This window comes from Megalobrama amblycephala, linkage group LG15 (genome assembly GCF_018812025.1).
Source record: "Megalobrama amblycephala isolate DHTTF-2021 linkage group LG15, ASM1881202v1, whole genome shotgun sequence".
NCBI classification, from domain to species: Eukaryota; Metazoa; Chordata; class Actinopteri; order Cypriniformes; family Xenocyprididae; genus Megalobrama; species Megalobrama amblycephala.
The window spans coordinates 2287607-2308015 of NC_063058.1; the positions used below are offsets into that span (position 1 = coordinate 2287607).

Consider the following 20409-nt stretch of genomic DNA (forward strand, 5'->3'; position numbering starts at 1 on the left):
CTCAGAGAAACAAGTATGTGAACTTTGCATGTTTCCTAACCCAGGTGAAAAAAAAAGTACACTTAATGTTCTTAAAGTGCTCTATTGTCGTGCACTAATTTTGTACTTAATATACTACAAAATTCTTTAGTACTACTTAAGATAATCTTAAGAACATCTAAGTGTACTCAACTGTGCTATTTTGAGACACCATGAAATATGAACTAAAATGTGCTTTTAATATTCTATTTCTATATTTAAAAAATGTATTTAGTTACCTATGTCCTACACCTTCCCTGTTCTACTTACGGAACAAACGCAGCACCAGTTCTGTTTTTTCCGTAAGTAGAATAGGGAACGCGTAGGACATACAGCGTAAGCTTTTTCAAGAATACAAGTGCGGTTTTGGCGGAAGCACGTGATCATTTGTTTATATAAAGCATATACATTTACATTTTTTTTCCGAAAATGGCCGATCGTTTCGCTAGATAAGACCCTTATTCCTTGCCTGGTATCGTTTAAAGCCCTTTGAAGCTGCACTGAAACTGTAATTTTGACCTTCACAAACATGTTATGGTATTTTTGTGCTTTAGTACAGTCATAAAAATTACATACAGCACTTTAAGTTACATGTGCGACCAAAACTCACTACATAATCTGGTGCACACTACATATTCAGCCCAGCTGAATTACCTCCTCATCTTATTTGCCTGTGTTAATAATATGTCAGGTCAATAAAAAAAGACTTTAATTAGTTATGAATCAACATTTATTAGTTATAATAACTGTATGTACACCAATGGTACAACACAAATTGATATGCATGAACACACTTTTATTTCACAGCTATGACATAGGAAATCATTTATTTTACCACTTTTCTTTTTGACTATAGTTTCCCCTCCCTTTACATAAAAAAAAAAAATCACATCACAAAAAGGATGAGAGAAAAATGGAGCAGAACTTGTGGGTTTTACATATAAGACCAATGTAAGAAACGTAAACCATCTACTAAAGATGGTTTCAGATGTACTTAATTAAGTAAGAATAATACACCTGGGTTATTCTAGAAATAATGTTTCACATGAAAATTGTGCCTGTAAATTTCTTTGTGTGTCTGTGTGCGTGTACAAAATATATCAGGAAAGAAATATGGAAAGTCAAGTGCAAAACAGAAGAGAAACTGAGCATGAAACTGAGAAATGAACTTTTACAGATACTGTGGATGTGACTTAATACAGTGTGCTTTATATCGTCAAGATCATATCTCAGCATATCTTATCATATATTTAAGATGTTACATATTTTTGTTGTACATATAACACAGAATCATATATAAGACTATCACATAAAGACAATATGATTATTGTATACCATCTTCAAAAATATAGTTTGAATATTTTGAGATGCTATATATAATATACAAATATCCTTTTTTGAGTCTGATGTTAGATTTAAATTTTAATCTCTCACATAGAAATGCAGGGACACATAAATTTATGTAGGGAAAAACATTCCAAACATAGATCAGATATAATAATGGATATGAATTTGCTGAGAGAGCTAGTCTGAATTAAAATCAATCAATGTCCTACATTTCTATACATTTCACTATAGTATTTTATCTTAAGCAGCACAAAGAGGGTATATGTTTCTACAGGATTACAAAAACACTTCAATTAAAACTGTCACATCAATTAAACACTATCTCAATATTTCTATAACTGAAAAATAAAATACCAATGTCACCAACAATCAGTGGCGTCGCTAGGTTTTCTATAGGCCCCCTGTACAGTACATTTCATTGGGTCAATATCCCTCAGTAGGATTTGGGGTTTCTCCCATGGTAGAATTTGTGGGGCCCCTCAAGGGGGAACGCTGAGGGCCCCCCAATAGATCAGGGCCCCCTGTACGCAGTCCCACTTTCCCCCACTAGCGACGCCCCTGCCTTCTATATATACACCAAGTGCAGGGAGGCACTTTAAAAGTCATGCTTTTTAAGAAACTGGCGCAAAAACACTAAATGTCCATGCATCTAACAGTGAGATAAAACACAACAGTGGCTCAACGCTCAATGACCAAACAATCTCAAGTGTCAAGATGTCTGCCTTTTAATGGGCAACACTCACAACATCGAAAATTCACATTATGATTCCACACAATATATAATGTGGCACCAAGAACTTGTGTTCATATGGCATTTATTCTCTTGGCAAAGGTTATAACACTGAGCTGTTTAGTTTGCAAAACATCTTAGCAAGGTGTCTTAAACTAATTAGATATATATTAGGGGTAGAGTTCTATCAATATCTGTGTTTAGCTTGGTAAAAGACATTAAAAAACATCAGTTTGTAGCATCCTGTGATAAATATCACACACAGGGAAGAAAGAAAGGGTGTCTGGATTTATCACTCATTTGAAAGAAAAAGTAATTTTTTTTGTCGGAATCTCTGATTGGCATAGTGAGGTATGTCTGACAGGAAGTGATGGAAAGTTGGGCCTGTGAGGGGTTTGCAGCATGGCGGGGCTTAGAAACAGTCATTTGCAGTATGAGGGAAGGACGCTGTCAGAGATAGAGAAGAGGATGGTACATCCAGAGGTAGTGTTTATAACAGCTTAGTTATAAAAGCCTCCTTTTTATTACGATTAAACCATTCCATTGTAATACTACTTGTTTTTTGTTTTTACAAAGCTCAAAACAAAAATTGCGTAAAAATACTTACAATAGCCTTGGCAATGTATTTTTGAGGTAAGAACTTTAGCTCATTTAAAAGGGGCGTTAAAAAAAATAGAAAACGATAACTATGAATAAAAATAAAAAAACAAAACCTGTGAAACATCAGAAGTGAAAGACGAAGGCATTAGGTATTTAAACGTGTAAACCTACTTGGATTATAAAAACAGGTAAAAAGTTCTCTCCAGCATGCTAACAGGGCCTTCATACAAATCATCTCTGTCTGCATTAGGAATGTTTTTTTCCCGGACAAAATGCCTATTTTTATGTTTTATATGCCTGAGTATATCTCTCCATCTCATCAGAGGAAGGAAAAACAGCCAAAATTTAGAGCAAATAGAATACAAATGGGATATATAGTATATCTGGGCAAAGGTATGTAGATCTTTTAGATGGTTTGTGCTTGACATGAATCTAAATGGAATTGTTAATAATGCCAAACCAGGTTTAGCAATCACCACACCAAAGCATTGAAAAAGAGCCTTGTCATTTTAAAAGATGCACTTTTGGAATTTGTGATTTTTCACACAGGTGCCATCAGCTGTACGTTCATTGTATGACTGACACATGTTCAGGCCTTGTTTTGGTTGTACAACATAAATAGACAATTTGTGCTTTAAAATGAACTAAACATAAGGCGTGCATTGCATATTTCAGAGTATTTCGTAATGCAAAGGGCTCTCGTAAGACCTGAATGGTAAATGTAATGGCAATGTGCCTGAAAGGTTTTTGTGCTATTGTGCCACAGACTCACCAACATACATACGAGCAACACCCTCTCATCCGTTTCCTTGACAGAACAGAGAAAAAAATCCCTCCCCTGTGAGCGATACAGAGGAGGAGGGGCTCAAAATAAACGCGGCATGTGCTTTATGTTCAATCTGTGTGCAGTCGCCTCTGTCCCTACTTTTGTATCCTAGCAACACCAAATTACCCTTTTGAGAAGTGGTTTAAGATCTGTTCGGACAAAGAGGTGCTACAGTGTTGTGCAACGTAGTTCAGTTGAGGCATAGGAACTAGAGGCAGGTTTCTGTTATATTCTCATAGAAACTGCAGTGGGTGATAATGGCTCTGGAAGAATCTTTGTTATCCCTCTGAAAAACCCTCATTATTCACCCCTTCTCCTCAAAATTCATAGGTTTGGAAGTGTATGTATATTTATTAGCATCACAAATAATTTACGTAACTGCCTCAGCTGCATGTGTGAGCTTTTGGCCTCACATTCTTGTGTTACATGAGAACATATGTATTGTTAAACATGTTAGAAAAGAATAGAAACCATAGGAATAAACTACAAAACCCATTTGTTCTATGTGCATGAATATAGGTTGGTTTTTCTCTCATTTTGGGTGCCGGGGTCTGTGTGCTTGCATTAATTGTTTTTCCAAGGTTCTTCCTCAACAAGCGTGCACTCCGCAGTTGAGCCATTTGTGGTTGCCAAGGTTACCTGAAACAGTTATCAACAAATTTGTGAGCACATCCATGTGTATGTTCAACAAAAAATGTGAGTTCTCTTTGAAGCTTTGGAGCAAAGAATTCTGGGTCTTCTAGCAAAATTGTTAACACTCTGTTTTTGCAAGTTTTCAATGTATGGGGTTTCTTCTAAAATAGACTCCTTTCAGAAAACAAATGTAACACTCCCCACCCCACCCCCGATTTATACTGTCTTTGCAAGGTGGCAGTTCAAAAATATAAATGTTAAAGTCCGATGGATTTTGAATGGCTTTGCTTCAGCTATTGCTCTATTAAAAGAATGACTGGCTGCCATTGTTTTTATCATTCAGTTATCTGAAAGTGATCCCAATAGCATAGGGATTGTGTCATTATCTTATTGTTAAGATATGGACTCTGCTATTGTCGTGATGAATCAACCTATAATCAACCAATAATATTGATTCTGGGTGCAAGCTTCTACTCCATTTTAAGTTAGAATACTATTTCAACTGCTGTTTATGAGCACTATTAATTTATAGCAAACTTTAAGTTCTGGACATCAATATTCTTTGACGATTCAGAAAATATGAATCACTGTCTGACCAAGTGAGATTTTGGTATGTAGGTTTTTCAGTAGTTCTAAAGCACACCGTGAGCTGTTTACTTTTGGGATCTGAAGAATCCGGATCTGAAGGTTTGGAAGATCCTTAACCAGATTCTTTTGAATGATTTTTATAACATCTAAGGTTACCTATGTAACCTGATTCCCCGAGAGAGTAACAAGATGTTGCATCATGGCGATGGCTTCTGCATCAGCCACCTAAAGTGTGTCTAAGCACGGCAATCTGATTGGCTAAACGTTTGGATGTTGTGACATAGCATGTCATTGAGTGCATAAATAGATGCCAAAAATGCATGTTTACAGATTAAATTTGTCTGAAGAAGATGCACAGGTGTAACCAGGGTGTGTCAATTTGACGTAGCTTCTAGTTCCCATAACCTGAGACATTCCCCTTTTGAGTGGAATGCTGTGTCATGGCATTGACACTATGAGAACTTTAATTCCAATGTCACCATGTCCAAGGTAACAGAGCCTGTGTACAGGCATGGACTTGGGTCAACCCTGGACTTGGGTCAACAGGACTGGACTTGGGTCAACCCTGAAGGACTTGGGATCCTGGGATTGAATCCATATCCAAACTGGAGAACCTGATGAATTTGTGTGGAGAGGACCAACCTGCCACAGCACAACATCCTATAAAGTTGCACCCTTCGCCAGAGCTTTGGAAGACAGGTCTGGGGTGCAAAATAACTCTGACATCACCTGCTGCAAAGTCTAAGCAGGAGGAGGCTACTGAAAGGGCCTGGAGGTCTCCTACTCTCTTGAGTGATGTTAATGCTAATAACAGAGACACTTTGAGAGACACTTCTGAGACTGACTCCAAGGGCTCAAATGGGGCTTCTGTTAAGGCTCCTTAGGACCAATGTTAGGTCCCAGGAGGGAACTCTCAACTAGCAGACAGGCCTCAACCATCAGGCACTGTGCAAAAACCGAGACACCAAGGGGTGCCTCTCAACCAAGGCTCTGTCCAAAGGCATGTGGCTACTGGAAATAACAGCCACATCTACCTTTAAGGTAACCAGGGTCAGCCCTGCTGGCAGATGCTCTTGAAGGAACTCCACAACTGGACCAACCAGGCAGTTATCTGGGTTCACCTTATGCTGTCCACACATATTACAAATAATTTCTATTTCAGGGCAAACAACTTTCTAGTAGAAGGAGCTATAGAATTGAGGATTGTCTCAGTGGCCTCAGCCGAAAGACCAGAATCCATGAGCTGCTACCAGACTCAAAGCTTCCAGATCTCAGGCTAGGGATGAAATATCATCCCCTGAACTTGAGAGAGCAAACTAAACTTAGGCTGGCCAGAACGGAGCCACTAGAAGGAGGCAAACCCTTGCACGAACTGCTGGGAGCAGAGCTATTGGTGGGAAGGCATACAGGTGCAACCTCGGCTATGCCTGCACCATGGCATCCAGACCCAGTGGAGCTGGAGGTGTGAGGGTGAACCAGAGGGGACAGTGGGTTGTCTTCTCGGAGGCAAACAGTTCCACTTCCGCTTTGTCGTGCCATATGGACTTCACCACTTGAGGGTGGAGTCTTCATTCCCCGGGCCGTAGCCCCTGCCTCAACAGGATATCTGCTCTAAAGTTCGAGTGCCCTGGAATATAAACTTTCCCCAGTGTGAGCAGTTTCTTCTCTGCCCAGAGCAGGATCTGCTGCACCAACCTGAACAGGGGGTGCGAGCACAGTCACCAGAGGTGATAAGTGAAGTAGCCCCCTGAAAGCCCCAAAGGAAGCTGGGCACACAATGTCATGGAGTGCATAGATTCCTCCGGGAGGTACGCTCTGAGGAGTTACTCCCAGAGCTAAATGCAGCCATAAAATCAACCAGACAAGTATAATATGGTCTGGATGATAGACTGAGAGTTAGATACCATCCTCAGAGTTAGATACCATCAGAAAACCAGTATCAAGTAATCAAGCAAGCTTTTCAGGTAACATGAGATCATCGTGTGCAAACACATTCATAATCTGTATACACGCAATCGGAGAAAAAAGAGAGAGAAAGGGGAAACCCGTCTGCTCATTGTTCTCTCCGACTGCATTTATTGCTGCCCCGGCAAGCGCAAGACCCAAGCCATGCATCTGCTGACTTTCTTCCCTCAAAAAGTTTTCACGGAGAGAGCATCCAGTTTAAAATGGGACATGGAGTCGGAAGACAGAACAAGAGAAAGGGGTCACCCATCTCAAACTCCACTTAACCAACTCAAACTGCAATCCCTTGATCAAAGCCACTGTGCATCATTTATATTCGAGAAGAGAGCCAGACAGGTTCGGATATTGAACCTTAACCTTACATACAAACAAGCACATATTGCACATATTCTGCCATAAAATGAGGGGGCATGGCATCACACACCTTCTATACTTTAGACTTTACTTTTTACAGATTAACTCCTGGTCTAAAGATTATCCACACACACTATACAACTTTTCAAAAAAACATGTGGCCTCTGAAGACAAAGAAGCTGTCGACGAAAATGTCTGGTGTCTTTTTATGGAATTTGTGATGCTCTATGCTACATCATGACATCCATATGTTCAGCCAATAAGATTGGCGCGTTTAGACATGTACTCCAGACACTGGCTCACACAGAAGCATAGCGTCAATGCCATGAAGCAGTCAGGTTCCACTCGAAAGGGAACTAAAGCCTAGTCCCAGAATAAAATGCATGTTTGAGCTTTTTTGACTGAAAGGAACTTGGACTTACATGTCTTAAAATATGCTTCTGCCATTGTTTTGTCTCAAGATGCACACCTAATCCTGGCTTAATCTAAGCCCTGTCTGTGAAACCAGGCCTTAGTTTCCTCTGATTTTCTTCTCTTTTTTTGTCTCATTTTAGATAAAACTTTTTAATTTCATTCAGGAAATGTAAATCCAGTGTTTAAGTTTTACAATAAAACATTGCATGTCATACTGTTGTTTCTGTCATTCAGAATTCTGTGCTCCAATATTAAAGTCTCCACATTTAACAATGACATGCAGTCTGACACTTAAACCATTTGACTGCTTTACCTGTGTGAGAATATTCAATTACAAATACACAGAATATTCTATAATATTCAACAAAACACAAAATCTTTCATTAAAATTTACAAACAAACAAACAAACAAACAAGGTACAATGTTCTTACAAGCATTTATGAGTGGTTACTTTGCAAGGCTTCTACAATGGATTGCATTTTTGATCAACTTTGTTAGTTTTTGTTAATTTATAGATTTGCATCCAGAGCATGAAAGCACAACAGAAAGCAGCATAACAGGAGCAGATTTTCTGTCTGTTAGACAATACTTAATAACAGAATCCATGAGCCAAATGTGTTTAACTATCTACTACATAAAATAAAGCTGTGTTCACCTCATGTCAGAATTAGCATAATTAAGAGTTTCTGACTAGGAAAAAGCAACAACTGTTGACACAATATTATATGAGTGATATATTGATATTTGAGTTTTTGATATTTGAGAATAATACTGTACTATACCAGACACCCATTAACACATCACTACAGGTGTAACACAGCATGGTTTGCCAACAGTTTGCAATTGTACCATCCTCAATTGGAATTGCATTTTTGATACTAACTGCAGAGTTTATGGTATTTAATTTTTTGGATTTTTATGGATTCTGATGTACTTCACAACATAAACACATTCACAACATACAATATTATGTTGTAAAATGCTGAAAATATGCTCCAAGAAAAGAAGCAAATAAATATTAGCACAAACACAATTATACTGTACATACCATATATGCAACATGCACACATATATATGTGTGCATATACATATACGCTAACATGCAAAAGATATCTGTAAAGAGATGTGCAGAGCATGCAGGCATGTGTTAAATAGATGTCTCTACGTCCATAAGCGTGACTTGTACCTTGCATTCATCTAATAAGACTGAATTTTGAGCAGCATAGACGCACTGGTTGGAGTTGTTTTCATGATGGTTTTTGAGGTCATCATAGTAGGACTGGGTCTTGGTCATCAACTCTATGTCATCAGTCTTCCCATGTTGGGCGTCCAGAGCGTCCAGCTCTGCCTTGGACAGGTGGTAGACAATGCCAGCCCCATATGAGTCTCCAACCACATTAACTGAGGTACGGAAACGATCCCTGATAAAAAAAAAAAAAAAAAAGAAAACACTAAACAAAAAGCTTCACTCAGCAATCACAAGGAATTTTCAGAACAAGAGTAGGATAAGCTTAAAAATGACACTTACAGTTCCAGGAAATACCTTCAGTCAATATTAAAAAGTCCCAGTCAGGATAAAATAAACCTAGATACTCACAGAAGCCAGTCAACAGCCACCAGCAGACTGATGTCTTGAGTAGGAAGCCCAACGGCCGTCAGAATGAGTAACATGGTGACCAGTCCAGCACTAGGGATACTTGCCGCTCCAACACTGGCCAGTGTTGCTGTAAGACTAAATTTTGGGAATACAAGCACTTGTTTCAATTATATTTACATACAAAACGTTTAGTAGATGTTCTTGTCCAGAGCAAAATGGCAAAAGGCATGACTGCTTATGTACAAAATATGGCCCCCTGGACAAAGGTGTTCAGAATTTTGCTTAACAACCTAACCATAAAGACTGGAGAAGCAACCATATATTCTTCAATATGTGGTAAAAGAGCCTTTTTTTAGGTATTATGCATTATTTAAATTGTGTATATATATATATATATATATATATATATATATATATATATATATATATATATATATATATGAAGAGTTTGGTTCCAAAACGCGATAAACGGCATTTTCAAAAAAGCTGAGTTTCTGCCAAAATCAGTATTGTATCTGGTCGGTATTGAAAAGACATTTATTAATTTTGCACAAAATGTGATATCCGTCGTGTTATTCCGTCATGTTTTCTCCCTTTCTTTCCAAATGCGACAAACGCCAGTCTCCTTTTTCTGCAGAACGTGATATATCCTCTCAACCAATCACAGCGCACCATTCCTCGCACTGCAAACAGTAATGGCGGCGCTCTGAATACAGCCGGCATCCTAGATTTTCTACTTTGTACATTGCGATCAACAAAAACAGAAAAATGAATACTTTTGACGGCATTGATGAACCTGTGGTGGTTTCTGCGGTGGGGAAGAAAGTCATCGAAATGTAATCATTTACGTGAGGAGATTAAGAAGATGAGGCACTCAAGTCGGGAGAAGGAAAAATGCCGGCTGGTGCTTGTTCCACGACAGCATCAAACTTCTGTCACGCTCCCCAAAACTGAATCATGAACAGTTTTTAAAAGCCCTTTTTAATACCGATGTACTCGGCAAATGTGTTTATTTTACCCATGCGGTGGCGCCAGATACTCTTTAATCGGTAATGACAAACAGAGACGTAATTCATTTATAACATTAACAAGATGACTCGTTGAATTAATTTTGGGAGCAACGACTGAATGTATTTTTAGTCAAATGCCTGAATATAAAATTAGTATTGACAAAGTTCAGAGACAGAGTCATATATGTGAATAAACTTACTTTATGTATTTTCAATATGTCATTATGGGACATTTCATGAGACAAGATGCTGCAGTAGTAGCTAACATTTGGGGAACTCCCCCAGAAATGACTAGTCCATATAGAATCACAACATTTAAGTGGCAGATGCTGCTTTAAGGTCCTCTCCTCAGCCCAGACCCATTTTAGTTAGTAGAATAAGCCTATATTCTCATAAGGCAAAGCAACTACTGTCATCAGAAGATAAATCCGCTGCACTCATACTGAGACTTAGATAGACCCTTAAGGCATTGTTGCATGCCCAAGCACCTGTAGGAGTACATCCCTGACTATAGCCATCAGTTACCTGCCCTTTCTTCCCACCTTATCGGAAGAGAGTCAGAGGAGCAGAAAGGAGGAGCACCTGCTGGGGTATAACTAGTCAAGCACAGCCAGCTTCCAGCCAGGGTAAGCATTCAGCTACTCACAGCCCAAGTTCCACAGACAGTTCACTGAGGAAACTATTCAAGTCTATATCTGACAAGAAGAAAGATGAGGCTGCTGACATGGCCCAGCTTCACGGCAAACACACAGTGTGAAAAATGACAGGTGGAACACATAGCATAATTCCAAAGGGAAGAAGAGGACAAACAGGATGATCAAAGTGTAAAGACTGCTACACCTCCATCCTGTTCACCTCCAGTAAACTGTGTCCACCTGACATTGAGTTACATTCCAAAGGACAGTGTGCTAATCCCACAATTCTGGGTCGTGTGGGCGTCACCCAAATGAAAGCAAGTACAGTAACTGCAGAGGTAGAGCAGGTTGAACATGGATTTATTAAAATACCTCCAGCTAGTACACTCCCTTTGCACTCATCAGTTTCAACTGGGACATTACCTTCTGTTCCACATCAGTATGTGACAACAGTAGAGACTGTGCCATTACCAATTACTAAACAGCCAACCTATCAGAGCCCCACCGTGCCTTCCAGCTATACAGCAGTGTTGTCTTCTCCACTCAACATGCCACTGCTACACTCCAAAAGTGAGATAATATTTGCAAAAACAGCTCCTATCACAACACAGACAGTAAAATCAAGAGCATTAAAGTCTGGACCTTCATAAATTATTGACCAAGCAAATACGTAAATATGCCTCAAAATGGTCATCTCAGTTCAAAGACCAGATTTAATCAAAGTGCTTTTTCAGAGGTCAAACTCAGATTCAACATCTCTGAATGGGAGTGCCACATGGTGCCATGAACCTGAGAAAGGCTGATCTGATCAGAATCTCCCAAGGAGGCTCCTCCAGGAGAGATCAAGAACCACACATGGGATGGCCAAAATGGACCACCAACTGAAGTTGCATGGGGTCTTCTTGAATTCTCATCAGCCTTTGGAAACAGGCATACTTTCGGGAAAGCAAACAGATAGGCCTTTGGACACTCCTGCACCAGAGCGTCTCTCCACAAAGGCGATGGAGACAGAGAAATCAAGAGTTGTGTTATGCGTGGTACTACTGAAACCTCTGAAAACCGAACTGACAAAGCAGAATCCCAAGTACAGCGAAGAGAAAGACAGATATGTGTAGACAGTCTGACACGATTCTCTGACTAGCCCATCCCAAAATGAGAGTATTACACTCTGTTGTAATCACGTTGTGGTCGTGAGAACTGCTCCCATGCTCCAAGGACATTATTTGTAATCACGTTCAGAAATCTGAAACACAACATAACCTGACTATGCAAAATCAGTCATGGAGTGACAGATCATGTGAGCAGAATATTTGACCTAGAGTTGTTAAAAGTACCGACGCTGGTACTGAAATTTTAAAAAATGTGACACTTTGAGCGCTGATGAGCGGATTCCTCTGATTGGCCATTGTGTTGACGCGGCTCATCGGATATGTCTGTGATTGGCTTCAATGATCAACGTGCGGCAACATTTGAAAGCACACGGAAGTGTTTGAATTTGAAAGCGTTTTAAAAGCATGAGCAGGAACGCATGAAAGCATGCGTCTATTAGCGATAGACGCCAGCTGTCAAATGCTCCCGTGTGTATCTGCGTAAGCGCTTGGTGAAGAGAGTCATTGATGACTTTTTACTACGTTTATACAGCGTTGATCATTGAAGCCAATCACAGACATACCTGATGAGTGCGTCAACACAATGGCCAATCAGAGATGTTTACGAATCCACTCAACAGCGCTCAAAGCGTCACATTTTTTAAATTTCAGTACCGACTAGGTACCCAAGTTGGTACTTTTGACAACTGTAGTTTGGTCACCAAAAGTGCCAAATGAGTTGCAGCGATAATAAACAGAGATGGTGTGGTTAAGTGTGATTCTGTACGGGTTCAGAAAATCATCACACCTGGAGGGTGTTCCCATAGTGTCAGCTACTGACGCAGCATTGAGTGGACCTCATGAGTGAGGGTAAAAATGTGAAATTTTAGTAGTCTTTGATGTGAATTGCTCCATTGCTCATGAGTGAGGGTAATAGTATATTTTTTTCCAGCAACATAATGACCACTGGCTCTTTCATTTATGTGGCAAATTATGTGTCATTTATGTGGTTCACTTAATATTCAGCAATATAATAGAATTTTGTTTTCATTAGTTATGCTTCCAACTGGGTTATTTTTAAAAAAAAACACATAGTATCATTTCACTTTTATTCTGAACATAAGTATATGTGCCAGTAAAGAAGGAAAGTAATTAATGCATTTTCGACTACCTCTGGAAGTGGAACAAATGCATATTTTTGAACATATTCACCAAAAAAAAAAAAAAAAAAAAAAAAAAACACTTAAAATACGATTCATGCTCAGCTCCACCTATTTGTATACTGAATAGTTGTAACATTTCGTTGGTGCACAGTAGATGAATTAAATAGGTGGATGTTGGTTCATAATATAATTATGGTGAGTTGTCTATTCTTACCTGACAGTGACAATCTGACCAGGATCTAAATCAATTCCATTCATCTGGGCAATAAAAATGGCAGCTACAGCCTCATAGAGGGCTGTTCCATCCATGTTAATTGTTGCTCCAACTGGAAGCACAAAACGTGTAACTCTCTTGTCAATACCAAGGTTTTCTTCAAGACAACGGAAAGTTACAGGTAGAGTGCCAGCACTAGAAGAAGAAGAAGAAAAGGTAATAAATAATGCTTGTGGTTATGTTGCAATAATTAGCATTTTTTTAATATAGTTGAGTTACAAGATGGAATGTCATTTTTAAAGAAAACAGTGGATTTGTTGGTTTATTTGTTCTCACATCGATATAAAACTACATCGAATTTATATATAATCTAGGCAAAGATCACGTAGTGTAATTTCACACCTAGAAGCTGTGCCCAGAGCCGTGATCCAGGCCTGGAAGATTCCCATGAAGAACGAGAAGGGGTTTTTCCTCACAATTGCAAAGTAGATACATGGCAAGGAATATGGCACCATGGATGATCAGACCAATAATAACGGTCACCATGTACATCCCCAGCTGCCTGGCCACCACCTCCAGATCTTTAATAGAGATGATCTTTCCACAGATCAAGCAGGCAATGCCAAAGGGTGAGTACCTAGAAAGTCAGTCCATAAAGTGAGTCCATCAGTATAAAACATCATCACTAGTCTTCTTAATCAGCTAGAGGACATTAAAAGTCCAACTGACCACATAATCATGATGACAAGCTTCATCACAATCTCATTGAGAATGTTGAAGAACTCAATCATAAGCCTAGCTTTCTCTCCCATCTTTCCCATACAAATTCCAAAGGCAATGAAGAATCCAATTAGACCTGGAACACATTGAAAGACAAAGATAAAAAAAGAAATAAATAAATGAAAAGGGAAGGATTCATCTAAAGATATTTGACAGTGTGATGGCCCTACCCAGCACATTCATTCCACTCTTGAACTGTAGAGATTTCTTGTCTATGAAAATGGGCGGTGGCTTGGTGGCATTAGAGAGATAGTCAGATGTGCTGTTGGTGTCATCGAAGTCAGGTTGAACTTCTACCTTCTTCACAACGGTCTGGATCTGTGCATTTGAACATCACCCACTTAAACCATTCAGCATTTAAAACAGCCTTCTTAATGTGGTTGCACATATGTTATGGCATCTTTTTACTAACTACTAGGATAAGAGTGAAATGATTAAAAGAGTAACTATGGCCATTCAAAAACTGATAAACCTTTTTTTTTATGTATCATTTATTAACAATTATAGAACATTAAAAAAAATATATATAAAAACTTTTTATAAATTATATCTTAATATCTTTTTTATAACTATATTATAACATTTAATTTAAGTGTACTCACATGAATCCATTATAGTAGGCCTAAATGACTTAATTAGCTGTGCAGATGCTGCATTAATTATTTTTAACATCTTAAACAGCAACTATTAACATTCATAGAAATGAATGCCTTATTTTCCCCAGCCATATTTACACAATACGTATGCTGTATTAGTTTTGTGTCCAAGCACAGAGTAGTTTCTTGTGGAAGCTCATGGGACGCAGTGTCGTACCTGCTGGAAGCAAGCCTGAACCAAGTTCTCAGGGAAGAGGTTTCTGATGAGGTCAAAAAAGGCATCAAGACTGGAAACCTCATCGTTCTTAGCTCCTTCTCCGAGATTCTCCTTGAGTTTTGGGTTTCCAGGGTGGATGAGGAGCACCAGGATGACTCCCAGCACAGCAGCGATGACAGTAGTGGTCATGTAATAGACCATGGCTCTGGAGCCCAGACGACCACTTGACTTCGCATCCAGACCAGCCAGACCTCGGTTAGGGAAATGTGGAATATTATTTTAACATTGTTATGGTTTCATATTCACAGGCTCAAGCCTTTTTTCATTTCTCAGCGCAATTATCTATTTTGATATATAGCTTTTATCACTCTAGCTCAATCAGTCAACACTGCATTGGGTATGAAACCATCGATTAAACATATTTAAACATTCCTATTATGACAATCAGCACACATCTTATTTCTGTTGGCTGTGCACAAGAATCCTGTGATTGTGATTCCATTGTAAATCCATTTATACCTCCTCTGGAAGGTCTGTGTAAAAGCACCTTCCTAAGTTTGGGCTCTGAAACGTAATGCTCAAATGAAAAAATGTGGTTAAAAATGTTAGAATTATTCATTTACTGGATGCTAACTTTGTTTATTTATATATTTAATAATACTTATAAATAATAAATATACAAGTATATATATCAGCATAATGCATGGTTTAAATAGCCAGAATGATAGTCTGACCCTTACTATCCAAAAAGACATGCCAACGCTCTACTAAAGTGAATCTTGACCCTTTTTTTTATAATTTTGTGTTAATCTGAATTGGCATGAGGGAAAATTAAAGTTTAGAGAGGTTTAATTATATAAAAATGATTATATAAAACTTATATTGTTACATTAAATAAAAATATATTAAAGTGAATGTCTGTTGGCCATTGATGGTAAAACAGAGGGCATGAAAAATGAGTTATAAAACCAAATGTTCATCATATTTAAACAGCCATAAGAAATATATAGGTGTCACGAATCCAGTCAGTTCCGGACTACACTTCCCAGCATCCTCCTTGCCTATCACCGTCACTCACTCCACCAATCATCAATTGCCACATACAGCTGAAGCTCATTATCTGGACTATAAAGGACTCTCACTCACACACACACATTGCGAGGTCTTGTTTACTCTGTAGAATTTCTGAGCGTTATTTACCCTGTCTGTCTGCCTGTTTCGGATCCTGTCTGTTCCCCATGTTCGAATCTCTGCCGCCTGCCCTTTGGACCTTTTGGACTGTTTATTGTTTCGATACCTGCCTGCCCTGATTCATTGCCTGTTCCTCGACTACGATTCTGCCTGTTCTCTGCCATACCTGTTTGCCACTGTTTGACCATTGCCTGTCTTACTACACACTCTGTTTAATAAAGCCTGCAGATGGATCTTACTGTACCTTGAGTCTTGCCTCGTTACAATATGGTGCTTTCTTAACACTTCTCTATCTGAGAAAATTAATTTTTCCTCTGCCTTTTTCTACAGGAGAGACTCATTTTCTCACGCTGCTTTCAACGATTTATCTCTTACATAAATTGAATGAGTACCCAGACATTGAGGGACAGTTTTTGTTAACATTTCCTACCAGTATTAGGAATTCAAATTGAAGATTTCTGTTTACACTTGACTACTTCACAGCCAAACATTTGATCAGTTCATGCATTCCCTGGGAATCAAACGTATAATCTTGGCGTTGCTAGCGCCATGCTTTACTATTTGAACTACAGGAATATATATAATCATGAAGAGAGCAGGTGTAAATGTATTTGAGACAGACTGCAATATTCACTTCAGGAAGTGAGCAGTTGATTCTCATATAGTGAAAACATAGGAATTGAAGATTGGATTTTGTGAAGACTTATATGGCCAAGTGTAAAATGGAATGTGCAAATTGGATAGCAATCCAATCACTCAGGCGCATGAAGTGACCAAGTGTAAATAACCCCACAGAGAATAACCAAATAACATCTTAAATACAGTAAACAATGTAGCAGAAGCAACAGCAAACATCATGTGTGAGAACAGTGCCATTTAAAAAGACAGAGCACAGTTCTTTTCACGCCACTCTGCATCAGTGGATTTTGGCTTTATTAAATCAAAGACACAAGCAAAAGGCATGAGGGTTAAGGATTTCTCTTTGTTTGTTAGTGTAATATAACACAGTCAGGCATTATTTCTCAGTGAAATTTGTAGTTTGTGGATTCACCAATGAATTTAACATTTCCAAACTCATTGACAGCTTGTTAAAAGACGAGGTCTGTGTTACCTGTGATTAAGCTGGAGATGATCAAGGGAAGGATGAGCATTTTTAGCATCCTCATTAGAATGTCTCCAGGGAAGGCAATTACCATGACAATGTTGTCATCGATCGGAGAAGCAACACGCAGCAGCATCCCAAAAACCGCTCCCAAAATCACACCTGTGATGGAAGGAAGAGAATTTCTTCTTTTGGATAATTTGGACAAAATATTCCTGAACATACTTTAAATGTCTATTCAAATACGTGATTTCAAACAAATATACAACACCACGCAGTTAAGGTCCTCTTGGTCTTAGGCAGGGAACCAAAGGCAGATGTTAAATAAATGTGAAAAAATGACAGCATGAGAAGTGGACTGAAGTCAACCACAACAACAACGTCTTAGTCTTAGTCAAAAAAGTAAATTCAGGTCAGGGTAGTCATATGTACCATGACATATGGGATGTTTTCTGATATCGTGTTGATGAACTATACTGTATTAGGCGTCATAATCCATATCTGTGTGTAGTGAAGGCTCTGGAACAGAGACACTCCATCCCTGGGAATTGTGCACTCTTTCAGGCAGATTAGTTTCTGGCTTTATAATCCTACAAAGAAGTTAGTTTGTTATGTCCTGAAACACACACATATCACACATGTATCACACCCGCCCACTCCGGATTTCTTCACAGAGATACTAACTGCTACACACACCCTGTAGATGCTAACCGTATATTCACCTATTCAGCTATTTCAAAAATACAGTGTCAAAATGACTTTCTCTGTATTCACTCTGTTCAACAATGCGCCAGTCGCAGTAAATCAATCATCTCTTCTCTGCAGAAAAGATTTCTAATAAATACTAGGATTTACAGTCACCTGTTTCCTGCGGTGTTCTGGCCCTCTACTGTCCAGACAGCAGTTATTCAGCAGTAGCTCAGTGTGTAATCATGCTGTGTTTGCTGTGAAACTGTTCCCTTTCATCACTGTGAAATGTTGAAGAACACTCACCCAGAACAGTCAGCGTGAGCAGCAGATTCTTCCGCAACTTCTGGCATATTGTGGCCCATTTGGAGCTCGGCCTCGCCTCAATGGGCTCCAGGTGGCTTTCATGCATTCTTACCTCCACGTGCTTCGGCATGTTTCCAGAACTGCAGAGAAAAACAGACAAAAGAGTAAATTAGTGGAATCATGGCATGAGCATGTGAGGGGGCAGCTGGCATTTACATAAAAAAAAACATACAAATAACAACAAAACATCTAGGTTAATGAGGTAACCCTGGTTCGAGATGCTGCGTAATGATGCAATGGGAGTACGTCAGTGGTCATGTTGTCTGAAGCCCTACAGAATCATGCTGTTTCATTGGCTGATGAACTACTAACTCTAAAATCTTAAAGCAGGGCAGTTTTATGAGATTAACTCCTATCTGACACAGATGATGGGGCCAAAACGGACATGAGAGCACCTCTGAAACCAAAGCTCATGCCATCGTGCTCCACTCTAAAAGCTGAAGTGAATGTCATGCCACCTACAGTCGCACATTCTGCTGCAACAGAACTACATACACCTTAAGTGTCGAAGTGCATCTGCTCCAAGATGCTCCTGTGCAAAACTCAGTACTGAATCAACAAGGCAGTGAACAGGATCTTCGATTGTTCTTCAAGCTTGGTAGCCCTCAGTGCCAAATCTACAGCACCAACAGCCTCGGCATCCACTGCTGTGCCTTCATTCAAGTCTCTCTTGAAATGAGCTTGATAGGCTTGCAAAATCGTCAAAGTGTGCAAGGCAGAATCCACATTACAGAAAGCCATGTAAAAAAAAAAATATAAATCAGTAAGGAAGAGGCTAGTCTACATGGCTTAGACAGAAGCTTAGCCCTACTCATAGTAGGCAAACACTTCTAAAAGCCATCATCATCGCCACTCAAAAGTGGAATTATTCCACTTCGGGGTGAGTTGTAGGACAACAGGCTGAGACAAACTGTGCATTGAAGAAAGAAAAATCAATGGCACCATGTGTGAGCTTATAAGGAGGCTATGACAGCTCCTCATGAGCTTTGTTTTAGTGCCATTAGCCAATGAATTGGCACGATTCTATAGAGCTTCAGACCATGTGACCACTGACATATTCCTATTACATCATCACCCTTTGTTTGAGCTTCATCAAAAAGGAATGAGATTTATACAGTTTTGTCCAGCAAATCAAGCGATGATAAACATAATTTATTTTACTAGTATAAAATCATAACCAAGCCTAAATACTGCATATTGGAGAGCTTGTTTTGTTAGTTTGTTAGCAGTTAAAACATTAAAAGTAAATTAAATGTAAATCATTTTTCTCATAATACACTTTAAAGATGTGTTATTAATACTGTAGCTAAACACTGTTGGTATTAGCTTAATAGGGTTCTTGAATCAAACAGTTTTATCAGGTTACGTCAGATATCAGCACAGTTTGAAATGAGCTCTCATAAAATCCTGTTTAAATAAATAAATTAGGTCAGGAAAAAAATGGTATAAAAATAAGCAATGCACATGAACACCTTGCAAACGCATTAGCACTGCTCCCTCTCACAGACGCGACACTCTGATGTTCGTGTTGGCTGATCATGTGCGATCTTATGTAATTACACATTTTTAATTGGATGCGTGTTTGGAGGAACTGGCAGCATGGCACATGTGTCTGTCTTAATGAGTTAATGCTGGTTTCCCTACGGGTAGATCTCATCGACAGCTTCAAGGAACACAGATGGAGATCATGAAGTTTTGTTATTTTTGACGTCCAAGTAAACATTTATCATCCAAACATCTCATCAGTGCTACCTTTTCCAAGTTCAGTGTGTTGTTAACTGATATATGATTCCTATTCTGTTCCATGGGTTTGGTTATTTTAGTCATTTCTGTGAAATCCTAGTGCTACACCATACAATGACATTCTATTATGTTTATTTATTTATTTATTATTACCTTGTTTCAACAGCTTGGGAAGGCCCTTTTCTATTCCACAACAGAAACTCAAGCAAAGAACCCACTGAAACTCATATAAAAATAATGAATTGAATTTGAACACACCATTTTAATTCATGAATTTTAAACACATTTGGCCCTATTTTAACGATCTAAGTGCATGGTCTGAAGCGTGCGGCGCAGGTGCACTTAGGGCGTGTCTGAATCCACTTTTTCTCGCTTAACAACAGAAAAAATGGTCAGCGCATGGTCCAAAAGGGTTGTACCTCTCTTAATGACTAATGGGTGTGTTTTGGCCGTAACGTGCAATAAACCATTCATAAGCCAGTTGTGTTTGCACCATGGCGGATTCGCTATTTACATGGCGGAATTTGCAAGCGGAAAGACTGAA

General features: G+C 39.0%; 1 protein-coding gene across 1 annotated transcript; it reads right to left on the reverse strand.

Annotated features, from left to right (window-relative positions):
* Window positions 1-730: 730 nt before the first annotated feature.
* On the reverse strand, window positions 731-20039 carry slc1a2b (solute carrier family 1 member 2b). The gene is given in 12 exon segments (XM_048158730.1): window positions 731-4160; window positions 8663-8897; window positions 9074-9208; window positions 13184-13378; window positions 13586-13683; window positions 13685-13820; window positions 13913-14039; window positions 14134-14281; window positions 14777-15027; window positions 17079-17231; window positions 18063-18202; window positions 20019-20039. Coding segments are annotated over 11 exon segments (1683 nt in total). The 5' UTR covers window positions 18193-18202; window positions 20019-20039; the 3' UTR covers window positions 731-4085.
* Between the last annotated feature and the right edge of the window lie 370 nt (window positions 20040-20409).